Here is a 15,634-nt window from a genome sequence, read left to right on the forward strand (position 1 = left end):
TTTTCAATACCGTAATCATTAAGAGCTAGAGTCAAATGTAAAAAATATATTTGGAAAAGCAAGAAATAGCTCATGCATTCATCCCAGCGTTAGTACTTCTGCCTATTTTCATTACATATACCTAGGCTACAAAGACTTAGTTCCCACCTGCCTTATATTTCGTTCTAAAGCCGTGGCAGAGTCAACAAATACGATACCGTTTCAGATACCATTATATTCACAATAATTAATACTACAGTTCTGAAAACCCGTTGTGACTACCACAACACATATGAAGAGGTGAACTTTTCTACATATATATATATATATCGGTCTACATTAATGATATAAGCTTTGTATATCTAATCCCTTTTAACTAGATAAAAGGGCGTCAATATCCAAGGGGCGGGGAAGTACAAATGGATACAGTTCACATCAACAACAGCAATCTGGCTTAAGATAAGATTGCAACCATTTTTATCTTCGTAGCAAACCTTACCTGTGCTGCATCAAGTCAGTTTGCACCTGAAAAACCGTAATGTTGCTCAGGAAAACTACATTTCCCAGTGTACATCGCTATGGCATTTCCTCCAACCTATTGATGCCTGTTGTATTGCCTAGCACCGGTTACTAAACCAATGTGGTGGCCGACTCTTTTCCGGAGAAATTGTGTCACGGATGTCCCGTCTAATCACTGCTCGACACTATGTGGGGGATGTATGAGAGTCTGGACAGAGGGACAGCATACTTTTGTTTAAAAATGCATGAGTGTAAAATCTGTCATGAAAATCTGTGATAATGCTGCGCAGACACAGCCCATAGACCGAGCTTAGCTATTCTTAATTTAGGTACTTGTACTTATTTTATCGCCCATGAAAAAATATATTAAGTTTTAATAAATGGTGTGAAATCTCGGATACAATTTATAGGACATCCGGAGTCCAAAAAAAAAAATCTTCGGCAAACTGCGGGTCTAGGGGATCCGCTTGTCTTTATCCTTATGCCACCTGACACGAAATTAGTGTGTGTTTTCTACTGCATTATATATTACATTATACTTCCAGTTCTTGGGAATGGGAGCAAAGTCAGCCCGACAAAAACATTAATATGGGGTCCAGGTTTAGAGGCTGAAATCGTACTTCCAGCTCGCTATTTCTTCATTCAGGCCGTAGACAACGATGGCAAAAAGTAAGTATGATGTCTATCCATTATTACTTTAATACAATTAAGTGACAGTTGCACGCTGGTCACAGATCTTCGTGAACAAAGTGACTCTTGCTGTCTTCACGTGTTATAGTGTGAGATATAACAGCAGGAGTTGGCAGAATTGTAAACTAATTTTTATAAGGCTGTCGAGGTTCTATCAGCTTTTAGGCAAATATAAGGTAAATTATCTTTGTGTGTGTCTAAATCGGTGTATGTGAAATGTTAAATTAATTAAAAGTTTTATAATTTTTTCCTCCACGCTGCCTTTATAATCTTAAATTGTGAGGATATATATTATTAATGTTTCTTCCCTTGTTTCATGTTTGTTTTACAACAGAACGCTCTACCTCTAATTTTTGAGAATATCCCTGTTTCTTTAGAAGTGTGTCACTGACATTCTGTGTGCTTTTATGACAGAACCTGAGGGAATGCATGCATTAAGTTAAAATATGCAAGTTAGTTTTCCCGCTGTCACTATATCAATACAGTCTTTCTTTTATGTTTCTGCATGAGTTAATAGCAGTGTTTAAAACGTGTAACCGTTTCTTCTCCTTCTTTCGGCTTTTATTCCCCTGATTATTTTTGAAGGGTCATTAGGGTAGTTTCAGAGTTAACGAGCTGCACAATCAAGTGACCGAGTAAATCAGCACACAAAGAAGGAAAGCAAGCGGCGCAGTCTTGTCTGTCAATGACTGTCATAACAGTAAAGCCGTAACACCAAGTTAAGTGAGTTTAGACCACGATTGTTACCAATGGCAGTGAAATTCTAGGGTAGAGTGGAACTGAGGAAACTGAACGCCACCCTCAGCTGCTATTCTCTTGACTATTTTTAAAACTAAATGTGCCAGACTAATATGCTTTAGATAAAGTAGTGGTTGTTATACTATTATTTCCCGTTTAGATACTGAACTGAATTTGTGAAAATCATGTTTCTAATAGTATTTGATTAATTCTTGTATATTTTTTATTTTAGTTATTTTTTTTTTGTGAACAACATAAAAGAGATTCGTACCACGAGTATAAAATATGCTTAAATGTTGTGTTCATTTTCCAGTCCTGTGTCTGATGTTCTTTGCTGTTTCAGGTATAAATAGTGTTTGAATTTTATGTATTGTTTCCTTTGTGGTTTGTGTTTGAATTTAGATGTGTGTATCATTTCCTTTGTGGTTTTTGTATCATGCATATATTATAGGTTCATAGATTCATAGATTGTTATTTACTGTAGCACACTGTAACAATGTGATTCTTCACACTTTCTCATCCTGTCTAGAGCATGTCATTCTTCTGTAGCATACGTATAAGGCCAACTCCTTTGTTTGTATGTCCACTGGCAGAACCCATCCGTCTAACATCCAACTTGATTACAAAAACACAGACCCCCCCTCCATCTGCCTATGTACAAGTTCCTCATTACATAAAAATGTAGTAAAACGTCCCTCAAACAATTGAAAAAACTCGCATCCATCCTTTTCACTCTTCTAATCAGAAACAATATTGAATCCTTGGCCATCTCCAACAGCATGACATCAGTTAAATTCTTTTCAACTTCAACTGTAAATAACTATTGCAATACCCTACACAACCCAGACACTGCACTAATTGTTTGTGTCTTTCGGCTTTTCCAGGTTAGGGGTCGCCGCAGCAGGATTTTTACGTGCCGAGTTACCAGCCCTGATGCACAACCTTCAACGAAGGTACGCCCATTTACGCATGTCTCCACGCAGAAGGCGCTCTACCTGAGAATCGAACCGGACAGCGTCTTACTGTGAGGCTGCACTAAAAATAATATTTTTTTTTTACCTAAAGATCACTGACAACCCCAGTCTAATCTCAAATGTTGTCATCCACCAGCCTTCTGTTAATGACTAATGCAAAATGAAATGAGCTTCAAATTCCTCCCAAGTTAATTTCATTCAGGTTTAAGACAAACGCAAACATCCAAAATTAAAAAAAAACCCACTCCAACATAGACTGCTCTTTCATATCAAACCTAAACAATCCTGGACTTCTAAGATGGCTGCACACTGAATAACAGCTTAATTCTAGCTCTCCCAGTATGAAAACAGAAACTTAGCAGAGAAAGCCAGTGGATTTATATTTCTGAGTAAATTTCAGTAACTGGCTAGTAAGCGCACTCTCTGGATGTAAGGAAAAAAAGAAATACAGAGGACCTGAATGAAAATCAACTACAAAAGGTGAGGAAAAACACTGACTGGGAAAAGTATTGCAGATGTTCAGCAAAAAGCAGTGCAAGCTTCAGACATGACTTCCAGTAGCCTAGAGGAAAATATAAGACAACTGCACTCAGACCTGAATAAAATAATTGAAACACTGATTGGATATATCAATTCAAACAACAAAAGGCTGGAAAAATGGAAGAAGCTTTAAACCAATATTCATGTAAGGTTATGAAACTGCAAAAATCAGATGTTGAAATGAAGAAAAGGCTGGATGTATATGAGACTGCTGAATAAGAGATGTTTAAAAAAATAATAGAATTAGAAGATAGAGCACATAGGGAAAACCTGAGATTTTCTGCTGTACCAGGGAAACTGGAAGGAACAGACTGTATTAATTTTATGAAAGCACAACTAAGCAACTGGACTGGTATTGCACAGCAGGAGTTGTTAATTGAAAGGACACATTGTGTATATGCTCTAAACCTGCCCATGAGAAAGCAGCCTAAACCTTTAATAGTAAAGATGAAATCCTACCAACAGAAGGAGTTGATTCTGACACAACTGCCACATAAAGACAAAATACTAAAAGTGGGAGACAGCAGATTGTTTGTGGAGAACGATTATTCATTGTACACCAGGCAGAACAGGAACAAATTTATTCCACTATTCAGGGAATATCGAGAAGCAGGTGTGAGATTCAGACTGCTGTACCCAGCTATCTTCAAAATATTCTTCCCTGGTGAAACAAATTTTTTTTTGATGAAGTACATGCTAGAGAAGAAATACAAAAGTTTGTTCAGCAAAAAGTGAGCAGTGAAACAGAAGGATATTCTGCTTCTTGTTCTTCTGTTAATAAAGACCATAGAGAGACTGTGCCAGTGAAACCTTTTTCAATGGAAAATGCTTGAGAGAAGGAAGAAAGCACAAGATTTGACTAGAAGAATTGAGAGTATGTTAAAAATGAAACAGAGACTGGAATTGGGAGATGGAGATGAACAGGAATAAAATCATTAACTTGGAAACTGACAAATGAGGGATTACAAAATGGTAATTATATTTGTGAAATATGACAGAACAAGAAAATCTGGAAATATTGGACTCTTTTGGACTGTGTTAAACTTGTAGGGGACTCTAAAGCATATGCCTTACTTCATGTCATTACTGTTTGGAAAATATTAAGGAGAGGGGAAGAGGATGGAAAAAGTAAACTGTAAATGAAACAATTTTTTTTCTTAATGGTACTATTTGTATACTGCACACTTTTCTTTGCAGGATATAAAGTAAAGTTTTCTCAGTTATTTTTAAATGCAATGGGAATACTAATGTAAACAGGTGCTTCTGTTTTTCCCTTTTTTCTTGATCCCTTCTTTCTCCTTGTTCAGTTTTAAGAAATGTAGGCACTTCAGTGTAAAAAAAAAAGTTTGGTTAAAAGAGCACGACAAAAGAAAAAATCAGTGTGATTTTTCTCATTCTTGCAAAGGGAGTGACTGGATTAAGACCATTAGCTTAATCTAGTAACAGATTTTAAGGGAAAACAAGTAAGTGAAAAAGAATATTGGATATCTTAAGGCTGTTTTTCTGGCCAATAAATGTATGCTTAGTAGCAATTTTGTATCTGGTTCTCATGTCACCAGGAGACAATCTGATGAAGAGAAATGGCTAGGAAATAATCCTTGAAAGCATTCAAGTGTTTACGCAGCTGGGAAGACAAAACCAGACAGCACTTAGTTGAAATACAAGCTGCACCATGCGTCTTAGCATGGATAGCCTTTCTTTTAGGTTAACTCAGGTCTGTTAGTGTGGTTGTCAGTTTGGAACATTTGTTCCTATTAGGAGGGTACAACTTCAATATTTGAAGATATACATAGTTTTGTGTGTTATTATTAAGTGAATAGGTATTAGGGAGGTATTGGGATTATTTATTTTATTTTTTAGGGCTTTCAGTAAAACAAAAAGTTTTGTAAGTTGTGACATAGGGTCAAATGGCTATGACAAGGAACAGCTGTATAGAGGACAACATTTTGAAAAAAATATTAAAATATTTGGCATGGAAGATGTGAATTAAGTACAGGAGTTCAGATTGAATTTACATATTATTTCCCAAGGTACAAAAACTGGGCTAGGCTAGGCAGAGTGTACATTTCACAGGAACATGTGCATTTAATTGAAGGTCTTGATATACACCCAGTAACTATTTCAGATCATGTGCCAATAATGACTAAAATAAAAACACAGGGTAATGAAATAAAAATGAGACATTGGCACTTGCCCACCTATCTGTTGAAAAGAGAGGAATTAAGGAATGGGTAGTTGAAATTATTCAGGAGCCATTAGAGAATATTCTGAAAATATAGCTAGGGATTGGGATAACATTAAAGTGGAGTTTATAAATAAGATGGAAATAAAAGAAAGGGAGATATGGTTAAGAGTAACTAGAAATATTAAGAGGGATTAACAAATGTTAAAATATTGCAAAATAGAGGGAATCTCACAGAACAAGAAGAGGAACAACTGCAGAATGTTAAACAGAAAAAGGGGTTACCTCGATAATATGAATGAGTTTAGAAAGATTGCTGTTAAGGAACTCTTTTGATGATAACCCTAGAGCACAAAAACTTATAGCACGATGACTCAGGCAACAGAAAGTAGAAAGAGCTGTCACCAAGCTTAGGGAGCCTATAAGAAGGAATGTAATCAGATCCTGTAGAAGTATTAGAAATATTACAGAAATTCTATTAAACGTTGTATAAAGTAAAGAAATATGCAAATCAAGAAAAGGTACAAATGGAAATGTTTATGGAAGAATTCATTATACCAAGGTTAGAAGTAGATGAGGCTCAATTACTGACAGTTAGCATAGGAGGAGATGACATAAAAATGGTGATGTATAACTAATCTACAGGAAAGTCCTCAGGAATAGATGGTATTTCTGTAAATGTTTGGAAGCTAGGAGGGAAAAACTGATAAAGATCTGAAAGTTTTTATTTAACAGTATTTTAAGGGCAGAAGTAGTACCAACATTCTGGATGAAAGCAGTGGTAACTGTATTACCTAAAGAGGGTAAAGATCCATCGGATCCAGGTTCATATGGGCCAATTTCAATATTAAATCATGATTATACAATGTTTATGTCTACAGTGGCTAAAAGAATGGCAAAAGTGATGCCAAAATTGAAAGACCTAAATCAGTGTGGTTTTGTGGAGGGGAGGCAAACATTCAGTAACATTAACAGAACATTGATGATCCAGTGGGAAGCAGAATGTAAGAAAATACCATTGTTGTTGGTGGGTCTTGATGTAGATCAAACATTTGACAGAGTAAGCTGGGACTTTATGAGCAGAGCAATGAAAGCATTTATATTCCCTGATGAAATTATAAGGTTGATTAGGAGGATATATGAGGGATCGGAGGTGAACATTAAAGTGGGTGGGTTCCTCTGTGATAATTTCTGCTTGAGCAGAGGAACCAGGCAGGGGTGTCCTCTTTCCCCTTTATTTGCATTATATTTAGAACCATTGGAAAGAAAACAAGGCACTCAGAAATTCAAGGATATAATTGGTATGCTAGCTGAGAAAAGCTGTCTGTATTTGCAGATGTTTTATACCCGATAAAACCAGAAAAAGACATTACAACATGTGGAACATTTTTGAGACGGTTTCAAATCTTTTCAGAATACAAAATTAATAAAGCTAAAATAAAGACAATAGCGGTACATTATGTACCCACACATGAACTGGTTCAGCAACATCCATATTTGTGGGGACATGATAAAATGAAGTATTTAGGAGCATGGATTAAAAATGATTCCGGTGTGGCAGCTAAAGCGATGCAGGAAGAGACTAACCAAAATATAATACAAAAACTGAGAAATTGTAAGCTCTGTTATATGGATATGGATAGTAAGATACAAGCAGTTAACATGTTTTTAGTCCCTTCAATCTTATACACAGGTCAGGCATATTTTTATTAACCAGAGGAGAAATTGTGGATAGCAGTTAATAAAGAGCTGAAGGATTTCATCTGGGAGGGGAAGACTGCAAGAGTCAAGTGGAATAAATTGATTCTTCCAGTAGTACAAGGCAGATTGGGATTACCCGATTTTGAAGGGGTAATTGAGAGCTACACAGTTAAGGCTGCTATACATAGCACAAGCAAAAACCTATAATTCAAAGTGGAAAGTGATGATGATGAAACAGGGGGAAGCTCAAGAAACAAGGAGAGACTGGTATTTTGGATGCAGACCTTTAAGAAGAAGAATAACAGTAATCATACAGATTACTATATTCATAAAGTGGTAGAAAGTATTCCAAGAACTAAGCTAACATGGGAATGGAGAAAGGAGATTCGGCTGATAGGGATGACTGCAATTAGGGATACAGACAATAGGAAAGAAGGGGCTGGAATTTATTGGAGAAAACTGGCAAAGGAACCAAAGTCATTTATTATTATAAATAATAATGTTATAATAATAATATAATTATATAATAGTAATAATAATATTATATTATAATTATTTTTTAGTTATTTGGGAGCAAATAACTAGAGAGGGAAAAAATGGAATGAGATGCCAAGAATTTATTTGGACTGCAGGTTAGAGATTACCTTCCCTATCAAGGATTGATATCATTGTATGGACAAAAGTAAAGAAATAGGGAGGTCCTAAATGGAAGATGAGCACTAGTAGAGTTTTTAGTAGAATTTAGAACAATACATGCAGAGGAGGAACAATTTAAAAGAAGGCAAGATTTGAATGAGCTATGTAATGTTTGACTGACAATGACTGGATAGAATGTAAGTGATGTATAATGTTTGCAACTGTAATTGTGTCAACATGGTTTGTAATGTATGTTTGTAACTGAAATTATGTCAGTATGGTTTGTTTTAATTTATATAAATGTAAGACTGCCTATGTCATACATGATGATTTAATAAAAATGCATCTTGTTTAAAAAAATAAACATTTCTTTAAAGAAAAGATCTGCTTCATCACTATTCTCTCTTCCTCTGTGGCAGAATGATTGTTTTCAGCTATGCTTATTTTTATGTAATATAGCACACAGGGTACTGAATGGTTTGAATATCTTGGGTCAGTAGTGCTTCCAATCCTACCTCTGTGTACTGCTTAGTACAGTCATGGCTCAATGCATATTTTTCTTTTCAATTCATTGAAGTGCTTTATTTACCCCAAAATGTGCCTCACCTTGTCAGGAGCCATCAAAGGACTGGCAACAATTACAAAATTAGGTACAAATCTTCTGCAGTACTCGACTAGTCCTCGAAGAGCCTTCACATGACTTATATTGAAGGGCATAGGACAATTCTTTATGGCCTCTATTTTTTTCTAGCTAACCTAAACACATGGCTTCTACCATGCCAAGTTTACTTTTTATAGCATTGTAAGGCTTCTAACACAACCTGTATTTTTGGTACGTGAAATTCACAGTCTTTGAAATGAATAAACACATAATCCAGGTATGGGGTAACATATCGGGAGGGAGGTTTCAGTATTTGTATTCATCTGGAAGCTGGAACTCCATGTAGGCCACATGTTAACACTGGTTTTGGATCCAAATAAACAAAAAGGCAACAAAAGGTGTAGCCGTTTGGATTTTTTGCACAAAAATAGAGTACCTTATCCACCAAACAACCTAGGTACTGTCCAACACTTCCAGCATACAGGCTAACAGGTACCACTGCTGCAGTCCTGTCAAGCCTTCTCCTGAGCTGTAACAGGAACAAGAGGCATTCACAGCCACAAAAACATGGGACTGGACTCGCAACTCCAAAAATCCTGGAATTAAAGGAAAGCCCTTGCTTGTACTCCATGCTCAACCTTTGAATGAGGAACACCCTTCCTGGTTTGCTTTCCCCAGTGTAACTGTAACCCCTTTATACAGGAAAAACAGTTTCCTGACTTAGTGCTGTAAGAATTTCATTTTCTCAAGGTACTTTGACACCCAATTTTAGGTATATAACTTTATCTGTATACAAATCTTGTTATTAATGAGTGTGTGTCTGTGTGTCTTTTTATATATATATATATATATATATATATATATATGGGTCTCCTTCTAATGACCGAAACGCCGATTCGCCGACAGTGAAATCACCGACACGAAACGACCGACAACGCAGTTGACCGACACGCTCGAATCCCGACAGACGGAAGACCGACAAGGAATGTGAGCGACCTGGTAAGTATGCGATAGTGAGGGATTTAGGAGTAGGGAGCGGACAGGTAAGTGTGCAATACTCAGGGATGTAGGGTTAGGGTGTGTGATAGGTGAGTGTGCGGTAGTGTCGGAGCTTGGGGTTCGGGTGTGTAAGTGAGTTAGGGTTAGTGCAGGTAGGGAGAGTGCGGTAGTGTCGGAGCTTGGGGTTGGGTGTAAGTGAGTTAGGGTTAGGGTGCAGGTAGGGAGAGTGCGGTAGTGTCGGAGCTTGGGGTCGGGTGTAAGTGAGTTAGGGTTAGTGCAGGTAGGAGAGTGCGTAGTGTCGGACCTTAGGGTTAGGGTTTGGGTTAGGGCTAGTGGATATGTGTTGTAGTGTACTGTGTTGTTTACGTGTAGTGTGTCGGTGTTATGGTGTTCGGTGTTTCGCGTTGTCGGGTTTGTGTGTTGTCGGGTTTCTGGCGTCGGTGATTTCACTGTCGGCGAATCGCTTCGTCATTAGAAGTAGACCCATATATATATATATATATATATATATATATATATATATATATATTTTATATGAAACACTTATCTTTTGTAGCATGATGGATAATAGAAAGCTGTGTGTGTCAGTTCAGAAACAGCAAATGTTAGTATATGTGAACAGATTGCGACTGAATTTGCAGTTTATGTATGCTTTAGTGTTTTGTGTAAACTGTGTTTAATGTAATTTTGATTGTGTGGAGTTGCGTATATGTGATGTCACGGTCAGAACAAGAAAGATGGATTGTGTAAGATGTGTTTTTGGGCCTAGTGCTCAAAGGCAGAAACGTTTGGCATTAGGGGTTGGGAGTATGTGTGAGTATTTACAGGTTAGGTTTAGATGGCTATGCAAGGTGAAAGATTTAATGTAACGTGTGTGTGCAGTTCTGTAAGCCTGAAGATTTTCCCACCTGCTTATTTCTGTTGTGCTTTTTAAACCTGGTGGCTTTTGAGTTGCCCACACCTACTTTAAATTTAGCTTTAGAAGCTCCTCACCGTCTTATGCCATCTACTCAATCTATTTAGCACTGAAAGATCAAACTGAGAAGGCCTTCCCCTTACTCTTAAAGCCTGTTTTTAGCCTCTGTTTCATATCACCCCTCTCGGTGAGTGCACACTGAAAAATTCAGAGTTTTATTCCTTTTTTTCTAGCTTACTTTTGAAATCTAACTCCTGGGACTAGACAACCAGTCATTAGAGAGCTTCGGCACTGCTTTTCAAGCATCAGCTTGGGATTGGTGCTTGAATTTTGTTCCTGATGAGAGAAGAAGCAGAGGGTCATTATATTGTATTAGGGAATGGGTGATATCAAGCTGCCATGGAGCTCAGACTGGAAAAAAAATATGCCCACCATTATTTTACATTCGCTAAGCAGTGCTTCGACTGTTTAGTGAGTATAACATGTAATAAAAAAAAAAGAAAAGAAAATTAAAAGAAAAAGTCTATGTGTGTTTATGTCTGTGCATGTAAATGAAAGCAAGATTGATTTAGCCGTTATTTTACACTCGCTAACTAGCGCTTTTGCTGTTAAGCGAGTGTAAAAAAATAAAAATAAAATAAACAGAAAAAAGTGTATATGTATGTATACGAGTGTGTTTCTATCAGCATGACAAGCTTGCGTATGTGTGTATGAGGGAGAGTGAACAATGAGCTCGATCAAACAATTATTTTACACTCACTAAGCAGCACTTTTGCTGTTTTAGCGAGTGTAAAGTAAGAAAAGAAATTAAAAATAAAGTATGTATGTGTATGTCTGTCAGTGAGAGTGTATGGGTGTGTGAAAGCAGTAGAGACTGTGTGTGTGTGTGTGTGTGTGTGTGTGTGTGTGTGTGTGTGTGTGTGTGTGTGTGTGTGTGTGTGTGTGTGTGTGTGAGAGAGAGAGAGAGTGAAACATGAGAGTGATCCCTGGTAGCAGCAGTTAAGAGGTCTGCATGTCTCTTCACCTCTTACCTCAACATACCTGGATAAACATCTATTGAACCAGCAATTACTGTGTGATGCCCCCTCTCTTTTGCATCATTATTTGTATTGATAAGAAATGATATTGCAATTACTATGTCTTCATACTTCAAACATGAATTGCTGCATTAAGTCTTGACTATGAAGTGCATCAGCATAGGTCACTATAAAAAAGTCATGTCACAGACCATTATCATTAAAACTCGTAACCTTGAGCATTAAGACATCCATTTGTATTCCACATTTATAATAATGCTGCATAAGGGCATACAGTGCAATCATTTATGCATTACTCCTGTTAAGCAATATTTTTACATGTATATTTTGGATGTAAAATGCTTACTCCAACACCATTAACATATACTACAGCAAGTTTGAAACATTAGGTGGAGGAACTATTTTACATCAAAAATATATAAAAAAAGAATAATATACTACTTATAAAAAATAAATAAGTAAGTAAAACACAACAATTTTGATGAGACCCGATTCCCTAAGTGCAATAATGCCTTCCAGTGTGTGTGTTAATGTGTAATTAATGATTTTCCAGGGGTGTAGAAGCCCTCTCTCTGCGGCAGCGGACCTCATAACACCCCTGGGCAGGTGTTAATTGCACATTGATACACATCCTGTCTGACATTATTGCTTGCTTATATTATTTCTGAAAACTGTTGTCATATTTTCAAATTATTTATTGCATTTTTTAATATATGGTATATTTGCTTTTCCTTGGTTTAACTGCTGCTAGTATGTTTTGAAATCACCTTTATTATGTTTGATTTACTGCACTTGCATGTCATTATTGAACAGTCTTCAAATTATAATAGCCTACTCTCATACAGGTCCAGACAACATCGATACACAATTTCCAAATGTCTCCATAGCCAGCTTAGAAGATATGGGCATTCTGAGACAATGTAGCAGTCGTCTCATTTGCACAAACAACCTTTTAATTCTTACAGAAACAAACATACTATGCAAGAGATATACATACACAATTTCCTTGGAAACAAAATCTTGCTCAGAAGCAAGGTTGTGAAGAACACACAAACCACATTTTCTACCACAGACCTAGACCATCTTGCGCTGAGGCACTAAAATGCAATTTTCCCTAACCTCAAAGACCTCCTAAGTCTACAAACGGCAACACCTATCCTCCGCAATCACTAAAGCACTAACCAAAAGCAGCACCAAACACCACACACATGCCCACACTCAGTAGAACCCTAAGAGCAAAGCCCATAAGGCAAGCAAACACTTCACTCAGGACTCTTGTCATAGGAGATTCCATTGTACAGCAAACCTACCCCCCCCCCTCCACCAGAAAACACAAGGAGAAGATAATGGTTAGTTGCTTATCTGGAGCCAGGATCCACCAGAGTACGCATGCACACAAGTCATTGCACCACAGGTAACCAGCATGATTTTATATCTTAGTCCATGTGGGTGTAAATGACCTGAGATGTACTTTACTGGATTATATAAAGAGTGACATTATGGATTTGTCTATATGTTTCAGAGAGGTATGTGCCTTACATTGAGCAGCATTTTACATTCAGCAAGCATGATGCAACAGTGTGAACAAAAAGTGATTGGCTTAAACAATTGTTTTAGCTTCTGGTGTCATTCCAAGGTGATTCATTATTGGTATATATATGAGGACATGGTTAATAGACTATATTGCTTTGCCTAGGATGGTCTGTACCTGTCCCCCTCCCCCAAGCTTCCACATAATGGCTAAAACTTTATCCACCCCCAAAGCCTTTTTTAGGCATTGCCAAATTGACAAAACCACCAACATAGCAAATAAAACCCAAATGTGTTACTACTCAATGCTATGAGCCTTAACAAGAAGCTCCATACCCTACAAGCTGTCTTCACTTGGAGAATATAGACATCTGTTACAGAGACAAAGTTTAAAGCTGCAAAAAGTACCCCAGCAGTGCAAGACTTCAGTGCTTTCCATACACTTGTACCATCAGCTGCACAGACAGAGAGTAAAGGTGGAGGTGTCTCCATCTACATTAGCAACAAATATACCTGTAGGTTGGTTAAGCAGGATGATGCCCTGAAGTCCATCAACATGCAAATTACCCTCAGTAAAGGTCCTTACCATATCCTAGCAAGCAATAGGTCACCATCTATGTCCATAGAATCCCATAATTTATACCTAGACCTGCTGAAGGCAATCACCATCTGGCCAAATACCCTATTCATGGGAGTCTTCAACTGTCTCCTCTATAGATTGGGAAACATACACTGCCTCCAGCTGGCAGGTACAATGTTTGCTGGACTTCATTAGCACAAATGTCAGTGAAACCCTTCCAAGGTTTTCTTCTGCTCTAGTAGCAACTCAGTTGCCCACTGAGCAGCATTGCCTTATTGATCAACCTTAGCCTACACAAATATAGGTCCCTCTTATTGCCTCAGCACTACTATCACACTCCTGTCAAATTAAACCATTCACTTCCCTAATAAAACATACAGAAAGAGCTTGCTATCATGGATGGGCAGTTTCTCATCATCTCTCTCTGGCCAGCCTAATGGACATGGGCATCCTGAGGCAACGTAACAATTGTCTCATGTATACTGACAACCACCTACATCTGAAACAAACAATTGCTTTATGTGAGAGATGTAGTTACACTATACTACATGTTCTACATGTAGTAGAGGCAAGACTCTCACATAAGGACAAATCAAAAGGCAAACAGGTTGTCAGCACACACACACACTTCAGACACTAAATAAAGACATGACACACAAACCCACATACGCAGAGGTACTCACTTGTAACTCACCAAAAGGTAAGATGTCTTCCGAACGGAAACCATTTGCACACATAACAATGCAGAAAAGAACTGCAACACATAACACACACAGTGTCTCAGTAAATACGTCCATAAGGCATAACACCACAAAACCTAATGTATTGGTCATAGGTGACTCCATTGTGAGACACAAGGATTTTCCCCACACCAGGCTCGATAAGGAGCAGGTTATCGTTAGCTGCATATAGGTGCCAGGATTTATCAAGTCACTCAAGCGCTCAGGTCAGTCAACCACAAGTACCATTATGGCTCTGTTATAGTCCTTGTGGGAGTGAATGACTTGAGACTTGCGTCACTGGAGCTAGACTATATGAAGGGAAACATGACTGAGCTTCAGATTGTGTCACAGGCAGGTATAAGCTTAACCTTAAGCAGCATTCTACCTTCTCCAACGATGATGCCACAGTACAAACAAAAAAATGATTGACTCTAACAATTGGCTTAGCTTCTGGTATCAGTCCAAGAGGATCCAATATCTGTCAGCCTGGGAAGACATGGTGGACAGGCCAAGCTGTTTTGCCAGAGATGGTCTGCACCTGTCTCCTCTAGGCTTTCGGATACTGGCAAAGGCATTAGTTTGTTGTGCCTTTTTTAGCAGTGTCAAAATAATCAACCTCCCAACATAACAAACTCCTCTCTAGATAAAGTCAAGATACTGCTGCTTAATGCTAGGAGTCTAAACAAGAAACTGCAGTCCCCGGAAGTACTCCTCACATTGGAAGATGCTGATGTCTGTGCAGCAACCGAGACATGGTTCAAAGGGGCGGAAAGCACCATGGCCATGCAGGGCTACAATGCCTTCCATACATTCAGACCACAAACTGAGAGTGAAAGAACCAAAGTAGGAGGTGTATCCATGTTCATTAAGGATGGGTATACCCTGAGACTAGTCAAACAGTATTACTCTCTTGGGCTACTCCATGTCGAATTAACTATAGGCAAAGCCCCCTACCATATCATAGGTAGCTATAAGTCCCCCACTGTGGAACAGAAAAAGCATTCTGCATACTTGGACTTACTGGAGTCACTTGCCATACAGCCTAACAATTTACTTATGGGTGAATTAATTATCCTACCATCGACTGGGAAACGTACACAACCACAAACATGCTGGCTCAGAGGTTCTTAGACTTTGTCAATGCAAATGCTCTGGAACAGCTAGTCAGTGCACCCACAAAAGGCTCAAATGTCCTGGACATAGTTCTCACTAACATAGGAGAGCATTTCACCCTCCCCTGTGTGATGTTTTCCCTGGTAAGATCAGACCATAAGTCAGACTTGTTCAATG

At 38.0% G+C, this 15,634-nt stretch overlaps 2 protein-coding genes across 3 annotated transcripts in view; one reads left to right on the top strand and one right to left on the bottom strand.

The window, feature by feature from the left end:
• BIVM (basic, immunoglobulin-like variable motif containing) overlaps positions 1–583 on the bottom strand; it is a 548,794-nt gene extending 548,211 nt beyond the window's left edge. Inside the window, exon 1 of one of the 2 annotated variants that reach the window (XM_044072736.1) lies at positions 479–583. The gene's annotated coding sequence lies outside the window, so the exon portion shown is untranslated. The remainder of the gene's footprint in view (positions 1–478) is intronic. The other variant, XM_044072735.1, reaches the window with a different exon arrangement.
• A 96-nt stretch (positions 584–679) lies between these two features.
• POGLUT2 (protein O-glucosyltransferase 2) overlaps positions 680–15,634 on the top strand; it is a 765,363-nt gene continuing 750,408 nt past the window's right edge. Inside the window, exon 1 of the mRNA XM_044071952.1 lies at positions 680–1,167. Coding sequence (XP_043927887.1) covers positions 980–1,167 — 188 coding nt within the window. The 5' untranslated portion in view covers positions 680–979. The remainder of the gene's footprint in view (positions 1,168–15,634) is intronic.

The sequence above is a fragment of the Protopterus annectens genome, chromosome 5.part0 (genome assembly GCF_019279795.1).
Source record: "Protopterus annectens isolate FY-2018-M chromosome 5.part0, PAN1.0, whole genome shotgun sequence".
Classification (NCBI taxonomy): domain Eukaryota; kingdom Metazoa; phylum Chordata; order Ceratodontiformes; family Protopteridae; genus Protopterus; species Protopterus annectens.